This window comes from Python bivittatus, unplaced genomic scaffold (genome assembly GCF_059951505.1).
Source record: "Python bivittatus isolate LINGU-HERP-01145 unplaced genomic scaffold, Pbiv_v1 ctg000180_np1212, whole genome shotgun sequence".
Classification (NCBI taxonomy): Eukaryota; Metazoa; Chordata; class Lepidosauria; order Squamata; family Pythonidae; genus Python; species Python bivittatus.
In genome coordinates this window covers 2,655,325-2,675,274 of record NW_028277047.1, presented here as the reverse complement: position 1 = coordinate 2,675,274, position 19,950 = coordinate 2,655,325, and the positions used below count along the sequence as shown (strand labels likewise).

Genomic DNA, 19,950 nt, shown 5'->3' with positions numbered 1-19,950 from the left:
CTACAACTCCCAACAGCCACCACCCAGGTCATCTGGCAGTGAAGGATGCTGGGAATGTGGCTCAACATCTGCCAAGCCACCGACTCCCTGCTCCTGATCTTAACCTACTAGCTCAGATCCTGCCAGGATGGACAAGGCTGGCAAAGTATCCAGACTCTTGATTTTTAATTTTGGAAATGAACAATGTGGCTTTTGGGATGCCAAAAATGCTTCACTTCCCTGGCATGAAAACAGCATACTTAAAATGATAAATAACAGCCAGGTTAGACAACTAGGGGAAAAACAGCTCTACTGTCTTGATGAGAAATAACCAGGCTGTTCTTGACAAGATGGAAAGCTCAAACAGAGCCCGGGAGAAAATCCTGTTGGACTTCGGTAACAAGCAGTGACTTTTCGGTGCCATTCATCCAGAAAATGAGTCCTTTAACATCAAGGTTCCTTTCCTGCTGTGGCTGGCAAATCATCCGATTTCAGACAGAGAAGGAGAAGTTTTTCCAGCTGAGTCGGTTCCTGCTATTTGGAAACAGAGTGAGGAGAAGAAGAGGCAATAATTTGCTCAGGGGTGAACACCGATGGCTGCTCCAGTCATAGCTGCAATGTGGGGCTGGGGAGGCGGGCGGGGGGGAGAAAGAAGCCGTAAACCTGGGTGCAATTTCAGGGTGTGGACCCAGCAAAGGCTCGGATGGAGCCGTGAGCTTGCGAGATGCATCGACGACAGAGCGCTCAAGTCGCAGAATTTCCCCCCAATGTGCAGAACCGCATCAGGGGGACCCACCCAGAACCCCAACCCATGTCGGAGCAAGATTATGGGTGCGTTGGTACAGGATTTTAGCGTTTCCTATCTTCCTGCCATGTCGGGAGGCCGGGCCAGAGTCGAAATGAACGACCCGAGCGACGGAGGGAACCCTTCTGGGCGCCCTGTGTTTGAACAGGGGAGGAAGCCAGAAAAAGGACATTGAATCCAAAGGACGTTGACTTTGATTGAATTTCCGCCTTACGGACCCCATTCCCTCTGCTGGCCTTGTCCTGGGCACGGCTGAGCGTGGTAAAACAAATCCATCAGTGACCTTGGGGGGATGAACAGGAACCAAGAGGTGTGGCTTGGGGAAAAGAGTGTGTGCTCAGGCATTGAGAAGCTGTGGTTAACCCTCTGGGGTTCCCCCACCCCTTTGCACTAGAGTCTTCCAGTTAGACCCACGCCGTTTCTGTTCCCCCAACCCTCTGCATCCCATTCCTTTCCAGTTTGCTGAGCTTAAAAAAACGGCAGCGCTCGATCATTCTTTGTTTTTAGAGCCCTGGCTCCCATCCCTCACCTCCAGGAATCTTTCCTGCCCCCCCCCTTTAATGGCTCTTTCGAAAGTCCTTTTGCATATTAAACAACCAGGCGTTTCCCGTGCATGTGTCGGTCTGCGCAAGAGAGACAGAACGAGAGAAGGCTTGGATGCCAAACGACAGTGGAATTGGTCGTAGAGGAATGCTCCAGAATTTAGATCAGCCTGGTCTGTTAATTACAGATTCTGTTATGCTGAGACAGGTTCGGTTTAACTTCAGAGTGGGGGGTGGTGGTGGAGAAAAGGCTTCTATTTTCATCGACACAGTCTGGAGTAGATGTACCCCAAGGAGTAGTTCCATGCACGTCCACACGTATCGGCATTCACCCACCCCTTGGAAAAGCGCACCCACCCTCCCACGTTTCCACTCTGATGGGAGAGGATTGGAACAAACGTGAGACGTGAAAAAACACCGATGCGAAGGGGGTCTGCGAGTCCTTTATCGTGAACAGCCACCCACCTGGGAGACCAAAAACCACCCAAAAAAAAAAGCTGGGAAGAAGAAACATTGGAAACCTTTCAGAGGCTCCCCTCTTCCGTTTACGAGGGTGGGAAATTTCTCCAGGAGTTTCCAAGATTCTGCCTGGAGTCCACGACAAACATGAAAGAGACCGTATGGAAGTCGGTGTGATTTCAGACATGCCATTCCCGGCCCCAGGCAGTCTTGACTGAGATATAATTATTTGGATAAAGATGATCTTGTCAGTTCCTTTACGCTGCTTGGCAAGGAGGCGAGGGAGGTGGGAGATGTGCACGCATGCACACACGCGCGCGCACACACACACACACACTCCGTTCCCTTTATGTGGATTTGCTCTGGAATGCAAGGGAACCCGGCTTTTGCTGCGATTTTCTTTCGCGCTGGCCCTGATTTGCGGGTGATTTTCAGCCGCTGGCGTGTAGCATGATCGAACCTGGGCCGATAGACCGCAGCTGGGGGCCGTGGCAGAGCGTGCATCTGCCTGGCACCCTTAGAGGGGCCGGGTGCATGTCGGAAGAGTTGCGGTTTTCAAAACCAAACACAAACTCGCTCAAAACTCATTTGCTCACTCGTGCGTTTCCTTGGCTCGGTGTCAGGGGGGAATATTAATGGCGTTGTACTAAGTTTTCTAGACAGATGCAATCGGTCTTTGCACACTAGCTTGCGGGGGGGAGGGAGAGGCTGCCAAACTGGGGAAGGTTACGGAATATATGGATGACTTCAAGGGCTTCCAAGAAATCAGACCCAGGGCATGAGCCATTTTGGAAACAGGCCACGGATCTACGTGGGCTTCTGGTCTATGATAGCAGGACTCTTGATGCAGGTAAAACCTCCACGTCCAGGAGCAGTCTATATTTGAGTGCATAGGAGATTCTGGTGTTCCGATCCGGGGATCGGTTCTTTAAGACACGGAGCCAGCTGCTGTCAAGAGAGAGGATCCTATCAATGCAACGATCCGCTTTGGTTTTATTCTTTCTCAGGGTTCTCATTCTCCGGGCTCACGAGCGTCCCTCGTTCTCCGCCTCCCACCCTTCATCGCCGACGCGGAATTGGCCCAGAAAATAGTCAGAAGCGTGCCTCCGCACAGACCAGAGGACGATGCCCGCCAGGAATGGTGGGAAAGCCGCGATAAACCTTTCAAATGAGCAGCGAACGAGCAGCCCACGGAGGGCTGTCGACGCCCTTGAGTGCCATTCCCGAGAAGAAATATGGGTTATGGGAGGGTTGCAGCGGCCAGGCGTGGGAGGCAGCCGGTGGAAGCCGTGGAAAGGGGTCCTGGAATCGGGGAGACGAAATACGGATCCGCCAGGTTGCAAATTCTACTCCTAGATTTCAGCCCGGGGCGGGGACACCGTGCCTTGTTGTTTAAGGATGTTGGCACTGTTGGGTAGGAAGGTGAATACTAAAATAAGCCCCCCGCCAAGAGGGATGCGTCTCGGGGCGGTGGGTGGCGTTTCAGCACCTTGGACAGCGGGCGGGATAATCCGGATTGGCGTCTTGACTGGGGGGGCAGATTTCATCCCCCATTTTCCTTCCTGTCTAGTTAAACTCTGGCTGTTGATGGGGAAGGACAAGCGCCACAAACGTGGAAGTTCCTTTTCTGGGGGGAGAAGAATTGGCCCCCTCCCCCAAAAGGAGGGGGAGATGGAGCGGATGGTCAAAACCATGGTTTTAGGGAGAAAGCTTAAAGCCCTAAGCAGACCTGAGAGAGAGCCTCTCCCAGGATGTTCTTGGGGTGGGGGGGGATGTTCCTTGGTGCCCCATGGCTGGAGCTTTTCCCAGCGCCCCCAAAGATGCTGGGGTTCAAAGTCTGCCCGGAAAGATGTCCCCGTCAGTCCATGAAAAGTCTGTGCCACGTTTCAGATCAAAGCACTGGTTCCCTTTGGAAGCGTCCGCTCGCCAGAAGGCTGCCGCTGTGCCCCTGTATGAGTTGGTGCTCGGGAGCCTCTCTCTTTTTGGGGTGTTCTGGAGGAGGATCGGCTGGTTTGGCAGGATTGGTCGAGGCGGTCGCAGCTAAGGAAGCAGCAGAACGGTTCTTCCCGGCGGAGGGTGCCTGTCGCACCCCTACATGCCCTGAATGAGGCTCCCTCGTCTGCTGGCTTTCCCCCTGCTTCCCCAGAAACAAGTGGAAATAGATTTCAAGTGGGGATTCTACGTCTGCGCAGCTCCAGCTGGAAAGTTGGATGGTCCAGAATGAAATGGACTTTCCTTTTAATTATGGGGAGGAGAGGGGGAAATACGCGGTCACTGCAAATTGGATCTGTTCTCCTTTAAACATATTGAACCTCGACTCATCTCTTGTCTCTTCCTATTCAGCCTGAAGCAGACGGGAGCTGAAAAGCGAAATATACAAAGGGGAATAAACCAGCCTTTTTCCATCTGGGCAATGCCAGAATTCCTTAGCCAGCCGGGCCATTGCTGAGAATTCTGGGAGCGGGCATTTTTCCCTTGGGAAGCTCCCCACGTTGGAAATCACTGCCCTGAGTGAACAGTGGCCTGTTGCCTTCATTCTGCTTAATTTTAGAATTGCTCTGAGAGCTGACAGCAATGCAGAAGAGCCGGGTGGAGTCTGAGAGAGAAAAAAAATAGATCCCTGTATGCAGGGGAAACAGGCAATGGCGGAAAATCTATTGATGAGCAGGGTGGATTCTGGGAAAAATAAATGGGTCCCTATGTAGGGGGAGCAGGCAATCGTGGAAAACATATTGACAAGCAGAGGGCATTCTGGGAAAAGGAGGGTCCCTGTTTGCAGGGGGAGCAGGCAACAGTGGAAAATCTATTGACGAGCAGGGGGCATTCTGGGAAAAATAAATGGGTCCCTGTAAGTAGGGGATGCAGGAAATGGCGGAAAACACATTGACAAGCAGAGGGCATTCTGGGAAAAGGAGGGTCCCTGTTTGCAGGAGAAGCAAGCAATAGTGGAAAACATATTGACGAGCAGAGGGCATTCTGGGAAAAGGAGGGTCCCTGTAAGTAGGGGATGCAGGCAATGGCGGAAAATCTATTGATAAGCAGGGGGCATTCTGGGAAAAATAAATGGGTCCCTGTATGCAGGGGAAGCAGGCAATAGTGGAAAACATATTGACGAGCAGAGGGCATTCTGGGAAAAATAAATGGGTCCCTGTATGCAGGGGAAGCAGGCAATAGTGGAAAACATATTGACGAGCAGGGGGCATTCTGGGAAAAATAAATGGGTCCCTGTATGCAGGGGAAGCAGGTAATAATGGAAAACATATTGACGAGCAGAGGGCATTCTGGGAAAAGGAGGGTCCCCGTTTGCAGGGGGAGCAGGCAACGGTGGAAATCTATCGGCGAACCGGGGGAACTTTGCTGTAGCTGCACACATCCCTTCCTGCTTGGCTGGCATTGATTCTGGAGCTAATCCTGAATTTTGGCCTCTCCTCCCCGTTTTAGGGGGCTGGTTGCACCGCCCTGGTGGTGGCCGTGGTGGCCCGGAAACTGGAACTCACCAAGGCCGAGAAGCACGTCCACAACTTCATGATGGACACCCAGCTCACCAAGCGGGTAAGCACAGGGGCCGGGCAAACCCGTCGACCGGGTGAGGGTGCCAAGACACGACCGGGTTGGCTTCAAACGCCGGGGTCCCACCAGCACGTGGAAGGACCGGCCGGCTAGCCCCACTTTGGCCTGTAGCGCGAACGCGGTTTATTTTGCCCATAAAAAAGGGGAGGGTAAAATTAGGCCATGAGTTCCAGCCGTCTGGGTTACGCAGGAACTTCAGACTGGACAAGGGGGATCCTTTTCATCTGTGGCTCCCCAGCAGTGCGCATTTAAGATAAATTGCTCATAATGATGATTTATTAAACTTATGCTGGCTGGGGAATTCTGGGAGTTGAAGTCCACAAGCCTTCGGGTCGCCACGGCTGAGAAACCCTGAACTAGATGATCTCTGTTCCTTTCCCTCCTTCCGTTCTGCGATGCAAAGATTCTCAGTGTTGGCTTTGGACGTCCTGGAGGACGTTCCTGACCATCTGTCACAATGAGCTTAAATGCTCCCTGGTTTGGATTCCAAAACCTTGAGGGCTGGAACCTTTTATCTTTTTTAATTTCAAGGGCGGGTTGCAATTAATGGGGAGAAGCGTAGCTTTGCAAGCCGTCCTACTTTCGGTTCCCCGGTTCTCCGGTGGGGCACGCCTGATGATTTATTCATATTTGTTCCCTTTTCAAACGGTTCTTCCTCCTGATGGGGCTCCGCGAGCCCCAGTCCATAAATAATCCAGGCAGCTTGATAAAAGCAATCGCCCTTAAAACGAAACGCTCGAGAAATGTAACGTTACTGAGCCCTGCCATTAAGGAAAAAGAAAAGGACTCAATTAAAAGGCGATCCAGACCCGGCGCAGAGGTGACCCTGCTCTGATGGGGGGGACGAAGCCATCTCCGACGATGATGTCTTTAATCAAAGCTTAATATGCTGAGGTTGGGCGCGCGACGGCTGCCGTGTGGTTAGCGTTGGGGCCTAGTTCGTTGAGTGAATTTGCCTGCTACGCTTTGGGGCTCCCCAGCTGGTGGCTTGGCGTGTTGCGGGAATTGAACCGCACTGGGGTCGGGGCAACAAGCCAGGGTTAAACCAGGGCTTTGCCAGCGTGGAATCCCAGGCGGCGTAGACCACGTTGGCCAAACAAGACCTAGAAATGGGAGCCAGAGCTGAGTCCAACTTCGCGGTGGGAACAATCCGCTTCCCTTCAACCAGATGTTTTCAGCTGGATCTCCCACCCGCAGATTCGTGCTACCCCATGGGGGGGCGCTGATCCCACGGATGGGAGCTAAATTGGCGCATCCTTCCAGAACTGCAAGCCTTGCTGGGCGCGGTGATGGGATCTGTAGTTCCCGCTGATCGCGTGGCCCTAAATAGCCGGTTTAGGCTACGACGGTTCACCCGCTGCTGGATGAGTTTGGGGATTCAGCCTGTTCCCCCAGGCTAGAGGAAGGCCAGCCGTCAGATAGATTGCCCCTGAGTATGGAGGTTCCCTGGAGCCTTCCCAGCTAACCGCCACGGCCAGCCCGGTTTCCCGGCAGATTCCTTTCCGTTCCTCTCCCCGCTCTGCCTGTGAGAAACAGGCATTTTGCAACACAACGCTGGAGCCTCCCGCGCCATTTTTATTTCCAAGAACGCCTCTCAGCCCGGCGTGAGCCTCGGAGCCTGTTTGAGGGGATGAAAACGCTTCGGTTTGGAATGATGCTCTTGCAAAGAAAAATCTGGGAAAAAAAGGAAAAGAAAAACTTCAAAGGACGAACAGAGCCCCAGGGAGCTGGGGGAGGAATTAAAAGGAGGCAGGAACAACCGGCGGCTTCTCCGGTTAACTTCTGCTGTTTAAGATTGCTCTTGCCCGCGGCTGTTCTTTTATGAATGGACAAGCCCTTTGTCTCCGCGCAGCACCCATTTGGTGAGAGCATCTGCACGGACCTCTCCAGATTCTGGTGGGCCCGACCCTTATTTTAGAGCCAGAATTCCCAATCGGATCCAAACCCTTCTGGATCCCTGTTCCCAAGCTGAACGGATGATCCAAAAGCGGGGTGGAAGAGCCAATAGAAGAGACTACATTTAAAAATAGCCTCTATCTTTATTTTTACTCCGTGGTCAGCCCTGCAGCTGCCTTGCCGCTGAGCCTGGCGTTTTCCTTTCCGGCAGCGCGATTCGAACGGGGGTCGCTTTATGGTCTCGGCGGAACGGGAAGCTGGGAGATCTTTCCTTTTTTTTTTAAGAGAAGCCTTACTTTGGGGGGGGGTTACAGAGAGAAGAGGCACAGCCGCGTCTGGTCTTTTGGAGAAATTTGCCAAGCCAGGTGACAAGGCAGCAGAGGGGGTGCTGTGGGTTTTCTCTCCCCTTCTGGGCACTTGAGTCACAAATCACGCCTTTCCCAAGAAAGCCAACTCATCCGGAGCCTGTTTGTTCAAAGAATCCTGTTTTTCTGCTGGGCAATGACACGTTTTCCTAGCCTCCCCTTCGCAGGGCTGCTCCTCTTTTCTCCTGGCATCTTCCTGCTGGGCAGAGAAGACTCATTCCTTTGTCGAAATGGCTCCAGACATTTGCTATGTCCAGCATGGTGGATTTTATTTTATTTTATTTTATTTTATTTTATTTTATTTTATTTTATTTTATTTTATTTATTTCATTTAGGTCGGGTCTCTTCCTGCACTTTTGAACCAGGGTCTCGAAGCTCGTATGGTTTTCCAGAAATATTTTGTTTGGTTTTCAACAGGGGGATATTGTGCTGCTGAAATGCAGATGTGGTCTGGGGGTGTTGTAGGAACGGGGAAAGTGGGGTGGGGTGGGGGGGCTTGCATTTCCCTATTTTTTTCTTGGATCTTTTGGGGAGAGGAAGAGTGAAATTCTTTGTTTTTTCAGCCTCTTACATCATGGATTAGGCCAGCCAGAATCACCAGATTTTTGCACGGAGGCCTCCGGGTGGAGAGAATGATCTTCTAAGGCAGTATTTTATCAACCATGGCAAGTTGAAGATGGGTGGACTTCAACTCCCAGAATTCCCCGGCCCGGGGAATTCTGGGAGTTGAAGTCCACCCATCTTCAACTTGCCAAGGTTGAGAAATGCTGACCTCAGATCTCTTCTGCTCTCAAGATGCCGTGTGCTGTTTGCACGAAACACTGGACTTAGTTACTGGCTTCGTTCGGGGGCTTTCTACAAAAATTAGCCTGGGTAAACCAGAAAGAAACTAACCAAGATTAAAAAAAAAACATTAACCAAGCTTCTTACTGTAGGGACAAAGATGTCAGGCGACCACATGTCACGCAAAGAGAGATTCGCGTTGGCGGTTTCCTCCTTTTTTCGGTTCTTTTAAGCTGTTTGGAATGACCCTTCCCGCACGTCCCGTCCGGCGCGGATGGGAGTTGTAGTCTAAAACGCCCGCCAGCTGCCCCCTTGGAAAGGGAGCTCGAATTCTCTCCCGAGGGGAAGCCACGGGGCCACGTTTTTGTGCTTGCTTCGGCAGATCAAGAACGCCGCGGCCAACGTCCTTCGGGAAACGTGGCTCATTCACAAACATACCAAGCTGTTGAAGAAGATCGACCACGGCAAAATCCGGAAGCACCAGAGGAAATTCCTCCAAGCCATCCACCAGTAAGTCACGCTCCTTTCCTTCGGCTCGGGCGGTGATGTTTGCTTTGGGGTCTCGGGAGAGGGGAGGAACTGGGCTCTGGGTTCAATTTGGGGTTTTTCTGCCCCCATCGGGTCAGGCTTCTGCGAGGGGCTGTGAGTCGGTTGCGTTGCCGGCCTCCGCTTTTCCGCTGGGTCTCATCACGGGGGACTGGCCAGGTTTCTAGTCCTCAGTGGGGCTGTTCCAGGCGGGGCGAGAAGAGAGCGTGGGGCTGAGGACTGGGGGCGGAGAGGGAAAGAGAGGGAGGGTCTCACGCCTCCTCTGGTGGTTTTGTCGCTTTTTCTAGGTTGAGGAGTGTGAAGATGGAGCAAAGGAAGCTGAGCGACCAAGCCAACACGCTGGTCGATCTCTCCAAGGTAATTCTGCCGACGAAGGCCAGGATGGGGAGGCTGGGTGGGGGGCATCCTGAAGCGATGGGACTGATGGGGCCTGCCTAGTGGCTGGGCTGGGGGAAGCCCCACTTGGGGGACATTTTGCCCCAGAAAAGCTGGCCGATCAGAACACCCTGGATCCTTCGGACCGCCACTCCCCGATCCCCGGGAGAGGACGGTCCGAAAGAAAGCGGGAGGCCGCGGCCCAAGGGACCGTCTAGAGGAGCTCTGGGGATCCCCTAGCTTGCCGGGTGGGCCCCAAGGCGTCTCTCCCGCTCTGCCCTGCCCTGAGGTGCCCCCGGGTCTCCGAGGGGTCTCCCTGCCCTCCAGCCGCAAGCGGGGAATTCTCCCTTGCGCGGAGGGGGGGGGCAGCGCCTGGCGGTCTCGCCGCTTTCCCTTCTGGGCAGGCTTTCCCAGGCACGGGGTTGCCAGGCAACCCAGGAAGAGAAGCGATGGAGGGCTGGTTCTCGCGGGGCTCGACACGCTCAAGGCGGGGGGGGGTGTTGGTGTGCAAGTGTACGTCGCTTTGGAAAAAAGGTGCCTTTGCGTTCTCTTTGGGGGGCTTCGACCCCGTGCAACGGCGTGTTCCGAAGAGGAGTCTTCGCAGCTTTGCTTTGCTTTGCTTTTTTGTCCACCTGCCTTCCTTCCTTCTTTTTCTCTCCTCCTTCTCTTTCTTTCTTTCGTTCTTCCCTTCCCTTCCCTTCCCTTCCCTTCCCTTCCCTTCCCTTCCCTTCCCTTCCCTTCCCTCCTTCCCTCCTTCCTTCCTTCCTCCCTCTCTCTCTCTCTCTCTCTCCCCCTCCCTCCCTCCCTTCTCTCTCTCCCTTCCTTCCTTCCTTTCTTCCTCCCTTCCTTCCTTCCTCCCTCCCTTCCCTCTTTCTCTTTCTCTTTCTCTTTCTCTTTCTCTTTCTCTTTCTCTTTCTCTTTCTCTTTCTCTTTCTCTTTCTCTTTCTCTTTCACTTTCTCTTTCTCTTTCCTTCCTTCCTACCTTCCTTCCTTCTCCTTCTCCTTCTCCTTCTCCTTCTCCTCCCTCCCTCCCTCCCTCCCTCCCTCCCTTCCTTCCTTCCTTCCTTCCTTCCTTCCTTCCTTCCTTCCTTCCTTCCTTCCTTCCTTCCTTCCTTCCTTCCTTCCTTCCTTCCTTCTTCTCATGGTTGGTATTATTATTGTGATTCCTCCCCTTTCCTTCTAAAATATCCACCTGTCTTTCTCATCCCGTCGCTGGTTTTCGTTTGCTGCTTTGCAGCATTCAGAGGGTTTGGGACAAGGAGGCAGGAATGCAATCACAGGCTGGGGGTGTCCTGGGAAATCAGCTCAAAAATATCACCAAAAAAGACCTTTGCTTCTCTTTGCTTCGTTCCCCTAAAACAACAGGTTCACCTGTTGGAATGTCCCTTTCTTTAAAAGAGAGAGAGAGAGAGAGAAATTTGTGCAAAGTAAAATCAACCCCACCAACAGTTGCAACAAGTTCCTGGTCCTCATGTTTTAAGGATTCAGGTCAACTGCATTCCCTTTTTAAGCAATCAGGTCAACTGCATCCCTTTTTTGTTCTCTCACTGTGACTCGGTCATTAGGGCAGATCCCAAACAGCCACTGCGGAAGATGTAATTTTATTAGAAGTCAAGTTTCTAGACCTTAAGACTGCAAAGAAAAGTGCAGCCATTTGCTAATGTTCTTTTTCGCCTTGCCTACGTTGAGAAACAAAGGCACCTTTCCAAATATTTTAATGCTTCGGGATAATGCATTTCTTTGGCAAGAAAGCTGGACTGCTGTGACCTATATATCAATTAGCTGAGTAATTTTTTAAAAGCTTTTATATTTGCTCCCTGGAAAGGTTTCATTGGATCTTGCTGGCAGTTTCCAAGCAGATTCTTGGGAGCGCTTCTGAGATCTAGAACCTTTGCTTTCAAATGAAGAATAACCTGTTTTTCTCAGACCAGATGTTGCTTTAAAGAAATAGCTAAAATACCTGTGGGAGGGAAGGAAAGATGGTTAGCTAGTTAAGGGGGAATTCTGGGAGTTGAAGTCCACATGTCTTACAGTTGCCAAGGTTGAGAAACGCTGCACTAGGGCAAAGATTAAATCATCGGGGAGAATCGCTCCCGATGCCTCATGATAGGGAAAACTGATTTTTCTTCCAGCATCCAGCACTTAACCCTAGTTTTGCCTTCTCCCTTGTGAAAATCTGGGCCTCTTCCTTCCTGCTTATGGTCATTGCTGTTTTAATGGTTTAACATGCAGGTTGTTCTCGTTTAGCGAGCACAATGGGGAGCGGCAACTCGGCCATTAAGCAGAGCGGTCGCTAAGTGAAACCGCGACGGCTGATGATCTTCCTTCAGCTTTCCTTTGCTTGACAGACCTGCGAAGGTCATAAATGCGAGGATTGGTTGCAAAGTGACCTTTCCATCGCCGTCGTAACTGCGAACGGCCGCTGTCCAAGGCACTCGCTAAATGAGGATTGCCTGTACAGGGTTTTTTTTCCCCCTCTTTCACTCGGCAGTTTGCTCATCTGCAGTTGGGGGCTGGGAAACCCCCTGGGGATCTTTGGGCTAGGCAGGGAATGGTGGGGTGGGGTGGGGTGGGGCTGTCGCGGAAAGAAATGATCTCAGTCCCCACGCTTCGTTTGGCAGATGCAGAACGTCATGTACGACCTCATCACGGAGCTGAATGACCGCAGCGAAGACCTGGAGAAGCAGCTCGGCGGGTTGGAGTCCAAGCTGGAACAGTTGGCGACCAATTTCAGCTCTTTGCCTCTGCTGATCACGGACACCTTGCGCCAACAGCAGCAGCAGCTCCTGGCCACAATCCTTGAGACCCGGGGGGTGAGCATGGGTGTGGGGGCCTCCCAGACGCCCCTCTCAGACAGCCCCCTTGGGGTCAGTTCCACCTCCTTCCCCACCCCGTATACCAGCTCGAGCAGTTGTTGAACTGGCCACGTGGGGGGAAAACGGAAATCAAAACAGAAAAACCAGAAGGCAAGCGAAAAAGCCAGAATGGACCGCCACGGGGCTCGATCCGTTCCCGTACAAACTCGAACCCAGCCCCCGAAGGAGCAGAGGACCCCAGGCGCCCAGGCAGCCTGGGGCTCGGAACGGTACGGTCTCGGCTCTGGTGCCTATGCGGGGTTGGGGTGGAGCAGGGAGGGGAGGGGTCTTTTTCGGCAGAGCCCCCTCGCTGCAGTGTTTGGTGGACGATCAGAATCCACGTTCAATCTCAGGTCTTCAAAATGAAAACAAGCCAATCGAAGGGCAGCGCTACGATGGAGCCGGATGGGGGACCAATCCACTGTGTGGATCCCACGCCACAGGCGACGGGGTTGTCCAATTTCCTTCCTTCCTTCCTTCCTTCCTTCCTTCCTTCCTTCCTTCCTTCCTTCCTTCCTTCCTTCCTTCCTTCCTTCCTTCCTTCCTTCCTTCCTTCCTTCCTTCCTTCCTTCCTCTTGCCGGAGGATGTCACCGCAGGGAAGCTGGGTGCCAAACTGAACGCGATGCAGCGTCCCTTCCCGTTGCTCATCATTTCTGCATTTTCCATCTGCCCGGGAGCGGGACATCGCCCCGGCCCCTTCCACGTGATGCCCTACCGCTGAGATGGCCTTCCTGGGGATCCGTCCAACGTGGCCGCGGCGTGTTCTCCTAGAGCGACAAGTGGCACTGGATACTTCTGAGCGAAGTTCGACTGTGGGATGGGGTGAGTGGGGGGGGACCCAGTATCCTGCATCATGGAAGGGGCTCCCGGGGGGTGTCCACAGGGTTGGCTGCACAGGATGGCAAAGAGTCGGGCGTGAGATCCCTCCTGGCGAAAGTCAGAGGGTGCCCGGTGTTTCCCTGAAGGAACGTTCCAGCAAAGAATTCAGAATTCCTTTGGATTCCCTGGGCTGAGAGAACTTGCAAGAAAATGGGCCCCCGAGGCCTGCCGCTTGGAAACCCCACAGCCTAGCATCGCTCACCGTCTTCACCGTCTTTCTCAGTTGGGGTTCCTCAAAGAGGCCCTGGAGTCTAGATTAGAGGCTGCCTGGATTTTCAAGGATCGGTTCCCTCTGCAAAGTTTTGGCTCCTTTCCATGACGTTCATCTGGGTCCTGCCCCCCGTCCCCCCCATGCTGCTTCCCCTGGAGTCCTGCGTTTGGGGAGAGAAGGGCAGAGGATAAAACCTATCCGTTGTGGAGGCAGCTGGCCTTGGCGGTGGATGACGGTGACGGGTACGTGGCCCACGGGAAGGCTGAGAACCGTCTTCGAAATGGCTCTGGAATGCGCCTTCGGGATTGCAACGTCTGAATCGGAAAATGCGCCCAAAGTCCGCCATCTCTGTGCCGACGGCAGACATTTAGGTCAAAACAGGGTACCCAGGATCCCCCCCGCCATCACATTACCGGGAGTTAACGTGCAAACTCTGCCCGCCTGCGAGAGAAAGCCTGTGCAGTTAGCTTATGGCCGTCCTTTGCAATATCAACTGCAGTTTTCATCTTCCCCTTTCTCTGTTACTACCCCGCCAGGAGAAAAGAGGACAGGTTTGGTTTTGCAAAACGAGGGAGCCCGGCTCCTTCCAACCGCTGCTCTTTTCTGAACCCGGCTGTCTTTGACCAATCTAATCCTTGTCTTCCTCCCCTCCTCCCTATTATTATTATTATTATTTTTTTAATTAAAAAGAGAGCAAGCGAGAGAAACGGAATATATTTGAGCTGGCGGAAGTCCAAGGGCTCTGCGCTCAGCCGGGGGAGGGTCCTTGGCGCAGTTGGCAAACCCTGCAAGGAACACTGGTTTCTCCTGATAATAAAAGCCAAACAGGTGACATTTAATGTCTTTTTGAACTAGCAAAGCAGCGGCGTAATTGCCCGGGCGCTATTAATTAACGTGCCACCCTACTGTGCAAATTCATTGTGAGCCAAAAAGCCAGCAAGTCACTGCTAGTAAATCCCAGAGCCTGTAATCTCTCATTGCTTTTCTTTTCGGTGCGTTTTTAAAAAGCGTTCCCCCCCCCTCTTTTTGCTCCCGTCTTCCCTTCCAGCAGCAGCTGTGTGGCGTTCCAAACAGCTTAAAAACAGAAAGGATGAAGCGAGGAGGGGAGAGTGCCAGTTTTCTAGCGGTAGTAGGTGGCATGTTCCACGCAATTTGAGTTGCTTAGAAACTGGGGCAGCTTTCAGGAAAAATACTTTTGACATCCACCCTTCTCCCCCCCACCCCACCGCCCCAATTTGCTATGCCGATGACACGGTTGCAATTCCTCTCCCCGCTCCCCAGCGTGGCATCGTTTGGCCCCACACGTTTGGGAGGTTGGAAGGGGCACCCGCTGAGATTTCTCCCAAGCTGGGCGAAGCCCGCACCAACTTTAGCCTTGGTTCCCCCAGCTGGATGCCAACTTCCAGAAATAGATGCTTAATCATTCCACGCCCCAGCTCTCCGCTCAGAAACGGGGGTTTTCTCCTTCCCGAGAAAACCCGAGGCCGTTTGGGTCTTTTGTCCCTGTCCTGGGCCATAATATGGCACGGATTGGCTATTTTGGGTTACAGTGATAATTGGCAGAAATACTACCCCTCTTGGCTGGAGGTGCCGTATTTAGAAGCGTTAGGTAGAGCCCTGCTGTATAATCCCTCCTTTTTTTTTTTTTTTTTGCAGCGATGACTGTTTTCATTTCAAACCTAAAATATGGGTGGCTCTGCCTGTCTTCTCCAGAGAGCGTTCCTCCCTCCAGCTCCTTGCTCTGTTTTAAAGGGTTTGCATTTTGGAAAGTTTGGAGGGGAAGAACGGGGGGGAAAGAGAGAGCAAAGCTGCTGGGTGACCTGGAAATTGCAGTAGAGGAGAGAGTCAAACCCAGCCAATCCCGCCTCTAATTTTTGGCCATGGCACACCAGTCTTTTTGGGGGGAAAGCAGAAAGAGCAGGTGTCTGAACCCTTCCCCAAAGAGGAGAATAAAACAGAAGGAAATAAGGGTGGCCACATTGTGCCTTAGATGGCATGTCAGTCGCTCCTTTTCAGCACTTCGGACAGCGACAAGACCCTTGTTGATTGTCCAACTTCTAAGCGTCTCTATTTCAGGACGGCTCTGGGTGATGTACCCTATTAAAAACAACTGAAAACCTTATAACCAGCAGCGTGAATGGAAGATGAATAGGGACAGCTGTAAAATTGTAACCAACCCCATCTATTCCCCAAAGGGGCCCGCCATGCTCCCTAACCCAGGGCCTGGGGGAGAGGGGATTACCTCTTCAATGAATGTGATTTCTGTCTTCCCAGCTTTACGCCTAAAGGACATGAATGTGGTGAGTTAAATGGTGCTTCTTTTTCTCGTCAGCGCTCCCTCCCTTTTCATCCCACCCCCTGCTTTCTCTCCAGCCAATTCAGAGCTTAGTTTTTCACACAAAAATTGGTTTCATTCGTTGGGCCAAGCCATGATTGGTTGAATGAAACCACCATTGGGTAGGCTTCCATCACTGGGCCAAGCCATGGTTGGTTGAATGAAACCATCATTGGGTAGGCTTCCATCACTGGGCCAAGCCATGGTTGGTTGAATGAAACCACCATTGGGTAGGCTTCCATCACTGGGCCAAGCCATGGTTGGTTGAATGAAACCACCATTGGGTAGGCTTCCGTCACTGGGCCAAGCCATGGTTGAATGAAACCACCATTGGGTAGGCTTCCATCACTGAGCCAAGCCATGGTTGGTTTCATTCAACCACCATTGGGTAGGCTTCCATTACTGGGCCAAGCCATGGTTGGTTGAATGAAACCACCACTGGGTAGGCTTCCATCACTGGGCCAAGCCATGGTTGGTTGAATGAAATCACCATTGGGTAGGCTTCCATCACTGGGCCAAGCCATGGTTGGTTGAATGAAACCACCACTGGGTAGGCTTCGGTCACTGGGCCAAGCCATGGTTGGTTGAATTAAACCATCACTGGGTAGGCTTCGGTCACTGGGCCAAGCCATGGTTGGTTTCATTCAACCACCATTGGGTAGGCTTACAGAATATGCTAAACCACAAACCGTAATTTACAAACAATGTCTGGATCCACACACAGCACGCCACGCCCAACCTCAGCCAAGCGCATCAGGGTTCAGCACAAAATAGACCCTAGCAAACCCATAGCTGCCGATGGCGTGACTCACAGCTTGAGAACGTTTCACTTCATATCTTAGTCTGGAGACCTTCCCACACCTCTTTGCTTTACTTCCTACCCCCTTGTTGAAGGAACTGGTCATTTAAAAAAAACAACGAGAAAATGCTTTTTTCTATTTTGTCCAATTTAAGGAAGTCTGTCGGCTGTTTACCTGGAAGGCCTTTACTCACCCTAGGGGACCAGGCAAACCCTCGGTTTCTAAAAATTCCTCCTGAGCAGGACTTCAGAGGAGATGACAATTGAGGCCTTGCTTTTTGAGGGCAGAGAGCAGGATGGCAGAAATTGAATGCAAAATACGGGCCCTGAACCATCGTAGGGTGGACTCCTTCCTTCCATGAGGTTGGCTAACATCAAGGACCTGCATCTTTTTAGAATTGGCAAACACCAGTTAAGTTATCTCAGGCCTGGGAGCAAGGGAGGAGGAAGAGGGCCCCGGGGCGTGGGGGGAGCCAGAAAGAGACCACAGCAAAACATTTTGGGGAATTGCACAGAGCAGCAATTCCAAGGCAGCTGTCAGGCGAAATACAAATTGGAAGCATTAGCAGTTGAACAGTTTTCTCACAATGTTCTCCAGATGTTCCTGCTGAAAAGAAACCTGTTACAAGAAGCTTTCCTTGTCACCAAATATGTAAATCTACAATGCCTTACCTTTTTTGGGAGGGGGGGGTACATGCGTTCTACTTGAGAAGGAAGAGCCTTGATGCCGTTTTGCTAGGACTGTACCACTTGGAGAGAGGGGAATTGTCCCCTTGGATCTCCTGCTCGAACATCCCCCTTCGGCCCACGACGTGTGGGCAAGTAGCTGAGACACTCCGTGGTCCACCCACCCCTCCTGACGGGCGGACGTGGTACAGTCTTAGCGCACCACCCTTCTGGGCCCTGCGTACATCTGCTCTGCCCTGCGGCCATCTCTTCTTGAAGGAAACCTTGTTTAACAAGCCATCTCTGTGTCTGGTGTAAAACTGGATCGACCAGCCAGCCGGTGGGAAGAGAAGATGCCTTTTGGAAAGACGCTGACCCAGGAAGACCCCATCTGCGAAGGATGACCACAAGGGCGCGTTTGCAAAGGAGGATTTCCCAAATTCCTCCACGTTTCCAAAGTGATCCTTGTCTCCTGCTCTAGCGATCCATCCTTGCATCGATCCCTCCAGCTCCCCTATTTCTGGGGGACGCCAAACGGGGCCTGCAAACAGCTACCGTTCCTAATATTTGTGGGGGAAGAAAGAGAAGAAAGGCGGAGACGGAAAGACATCTAGCAGGACCGTTGGTCTCAAGAATAACACAGAAAAATGGACGTCACTGTGGCTATTTTTCTAACGCCGTTCCAGCAACATTTCGACCCCCCAATTCCCATCCGAGAGAGGCCGGATTGGCAGCGAGATCGAGACCCTGCTCCTTGCAATCCCTAGGAGATTGAGCGTTATTGCAGGAAAAGTTCTGTACGGCTCACGTCTTTTTTTCCTTAAAAAAGAAAAAAATTACAATGACTAAAGGAAAGCATAACCATAGTCTATTTTACCTATGAAATATATTGCTATATTATAAAGGAGGGCGAGGAGGAGGCGTAACTTTCAAATCGTTTTTCTTTTTCTTTTTTTGATCTGATGAGATGGTTTAGAGAAGCAGAGGGGAGGAGTTCTCCCTGCTAACCCACATGATTGTTTCTGGGGTCCAGAGGCTTGTGAGAAGAGGAACAGGGGCGTTGTAGTCTGTCCAGCCATTTAAACACAGAGAGCTCCAGGTCTGCCATTCTAACAGCTGGAAGATTGTTGTGGCTCAGTGAGGGGGTATATTAACAGCTGCATCATTTTTGCTACAGGAGGTTGACTCCCTGAGGTTTTCGTCCCCTTAGGAATTTTGGTTCCCCCTAACATTGTGTGCAAATCATCTCCTTGAACGTTTTTACCCATTGCTCCTAGCTCTACCAACGCAGTGGGGTTTGACTCATGTCTTCTCCTAGGGAGATGCTCCCCTCTGTCCCCATCCACAAGGAAAGGAGGCTCTGGAGAAGCTGTTGGGTTGGTGAGAAAGGCCCAGCTTCTGTGGCCAGGTTCTGTAGGGGGTGTGTGTAGGAGAGTGCATGGAAAATTTAGCAACTGGTTGTGCATAAATGTGTACAAGCCCCAATATCTGGGCCCCCAAATGAGGGCTGTTCTTCCTTCAGGCCACGCTGTCGATGCCTGTTGCTTAGGACTCATGATGGAAGAACGGGGTCGATTCCGATCCTGTTGCTGAATTTGTCAGACGCGTTTTGCAGAACTCAGTTGGGTGCCGGGGCCCTCTGCTTGTAGTTGTGCATTGGAGGTCAGCCAGCGGCGTGTCAAAAAGTTGACACTAGTTTTGCAAACCACCAGTTTGCCCCAGTTGTGATCTATGGTGGAGAAAACAAGCCATGATCCATCCTTCCTTCCTTCCTTCCTTCCTTCCTTCCTTCCTTCCTTCCTTCCTTCCTTCCTTCCTTCCTTCCTTCCTTCCCTTCCCTTCCCTTCCCTTCCCTTCCCTTCCCTTCCCTTCCCTTCCTTCTCTTTTCTTTCTCCTTCCCTCCTTCCCTCCTTCCCTTTCCCTCCCCATCTCTTTTTTTGTCCTTCCTTCCTTCCTCCCTCCCTCCCTTCCTTCTGTCTCTTTTCTTTCTCCTTCCCTCCTTCCCTTTCCCTCCCTCCCTCCCTCCCCATCTTTTCTTTCTCCTCCCTCCCTCCCTCCCTTTCCCTTCCTTCCTTCCTTCCTCCCTCCCCCTCCCTCCTTTCCTTCCGTCTTTCCTTCTGTCTCTTTTCTTTCTCCTTCCCTCCTTCCCTTTCCCTCCCTCCCTCCCCATCTTTTCTTTCTCCTTCCTCCCTCCCTCCCTTCCTTCCTCCCTCCTTCCCTCCCTCCCTTTCCCTTCCTTTCCCTCCCTCCCTCCCTTCCTTCCTCCCTTCCTTCTGTCTCTTTTCTTTCTCCTTCCCTCCTTCCCTTTCCCTCCCTCCCTCCCTCCCCATCTTTTCTTTCTCCTCCCTCCCTCCCTCCCTTTCCCTTCCTTCCTTCCTTCCTCCCTCCCTCCCCCTCCCTCCTTTCCTTCCGTCCTTCCTTCTGTCTCTTTTCTTTCTCCTTCCCTCCTTCCCTTTCCCTCCCTCCCTCCCCATCTTTTCTTTCTCCTCCCTCCCTCCCTCCCCTCCCCTTCCCTTCCCTTCCCTTCCCTTCCCTTCCCTTCCCTTCCCTTCCCTTCCCTTCCCTTCCCTTCCCTTCCCTTCCTTCCTTCCTTCCTTCCTTCCTCCCCTCCCTCCCTCCCTCCCTTCCCTTCCCTTCCCTTCCCTTCCTTCCCTTCCTTCCTTCCTTCCTTCCTTCCTTCCTCCCTCCCTCCCTCCCTCCCTCCCTCCCTCCCTTCCTTCCTTCCTTCCTTCCTTCCTTCCTCCTGTTCATTGAGACCCATTCCATCCTCCCTTCCCTTCCCTTCCCATCCCATCCCATCCCATCCCTTCCCTTCCCTTCCCTTCCCTTCCCTTCCCTTCCCTTCCCTTCCCTTCCCTTCCCTTCCCTTCCTCCCTCCCTCCCT

At 52.3% G+C, this 19,950-nt stretch overlaps 1 protein-coding gene across 1 annotated transcript in view; it reads left to right on the top strand.

Annotated features, from left to right (window-relative positions):
- KCNN3 (potassium calcium-activated channel subfamily N member 3) overlaps positions 1-19,521 on the top strand; it is a 46,968-nt gene extending 27,447 nt beyond the window's left edge. Inside the window, exons 5-8 of the mRNA XM_088137240.1 lie at positions 5,227-5,337; positions 8,782-8,909; positions 9,233-9,302; positions 11,942-19,521. Coding sequence (XP_087993366.1) covers positions 5,227-5,337; positions 8,782-8,909; positions 9,233-9,302; positions 11,942-12,238 — 606 coding nt within the window. The 3' untranslated portion in view covers positions 12,239-19,521. The remainder of the gene's footprint in view (positions 1-5,226; positions 5,338-8,781; positions 8,910-9,232; positions 9,303-11,941) is intronic.
- The last annotated feature ends 429 nt before the right edge of the window (positions 19,522-19,950 follow it).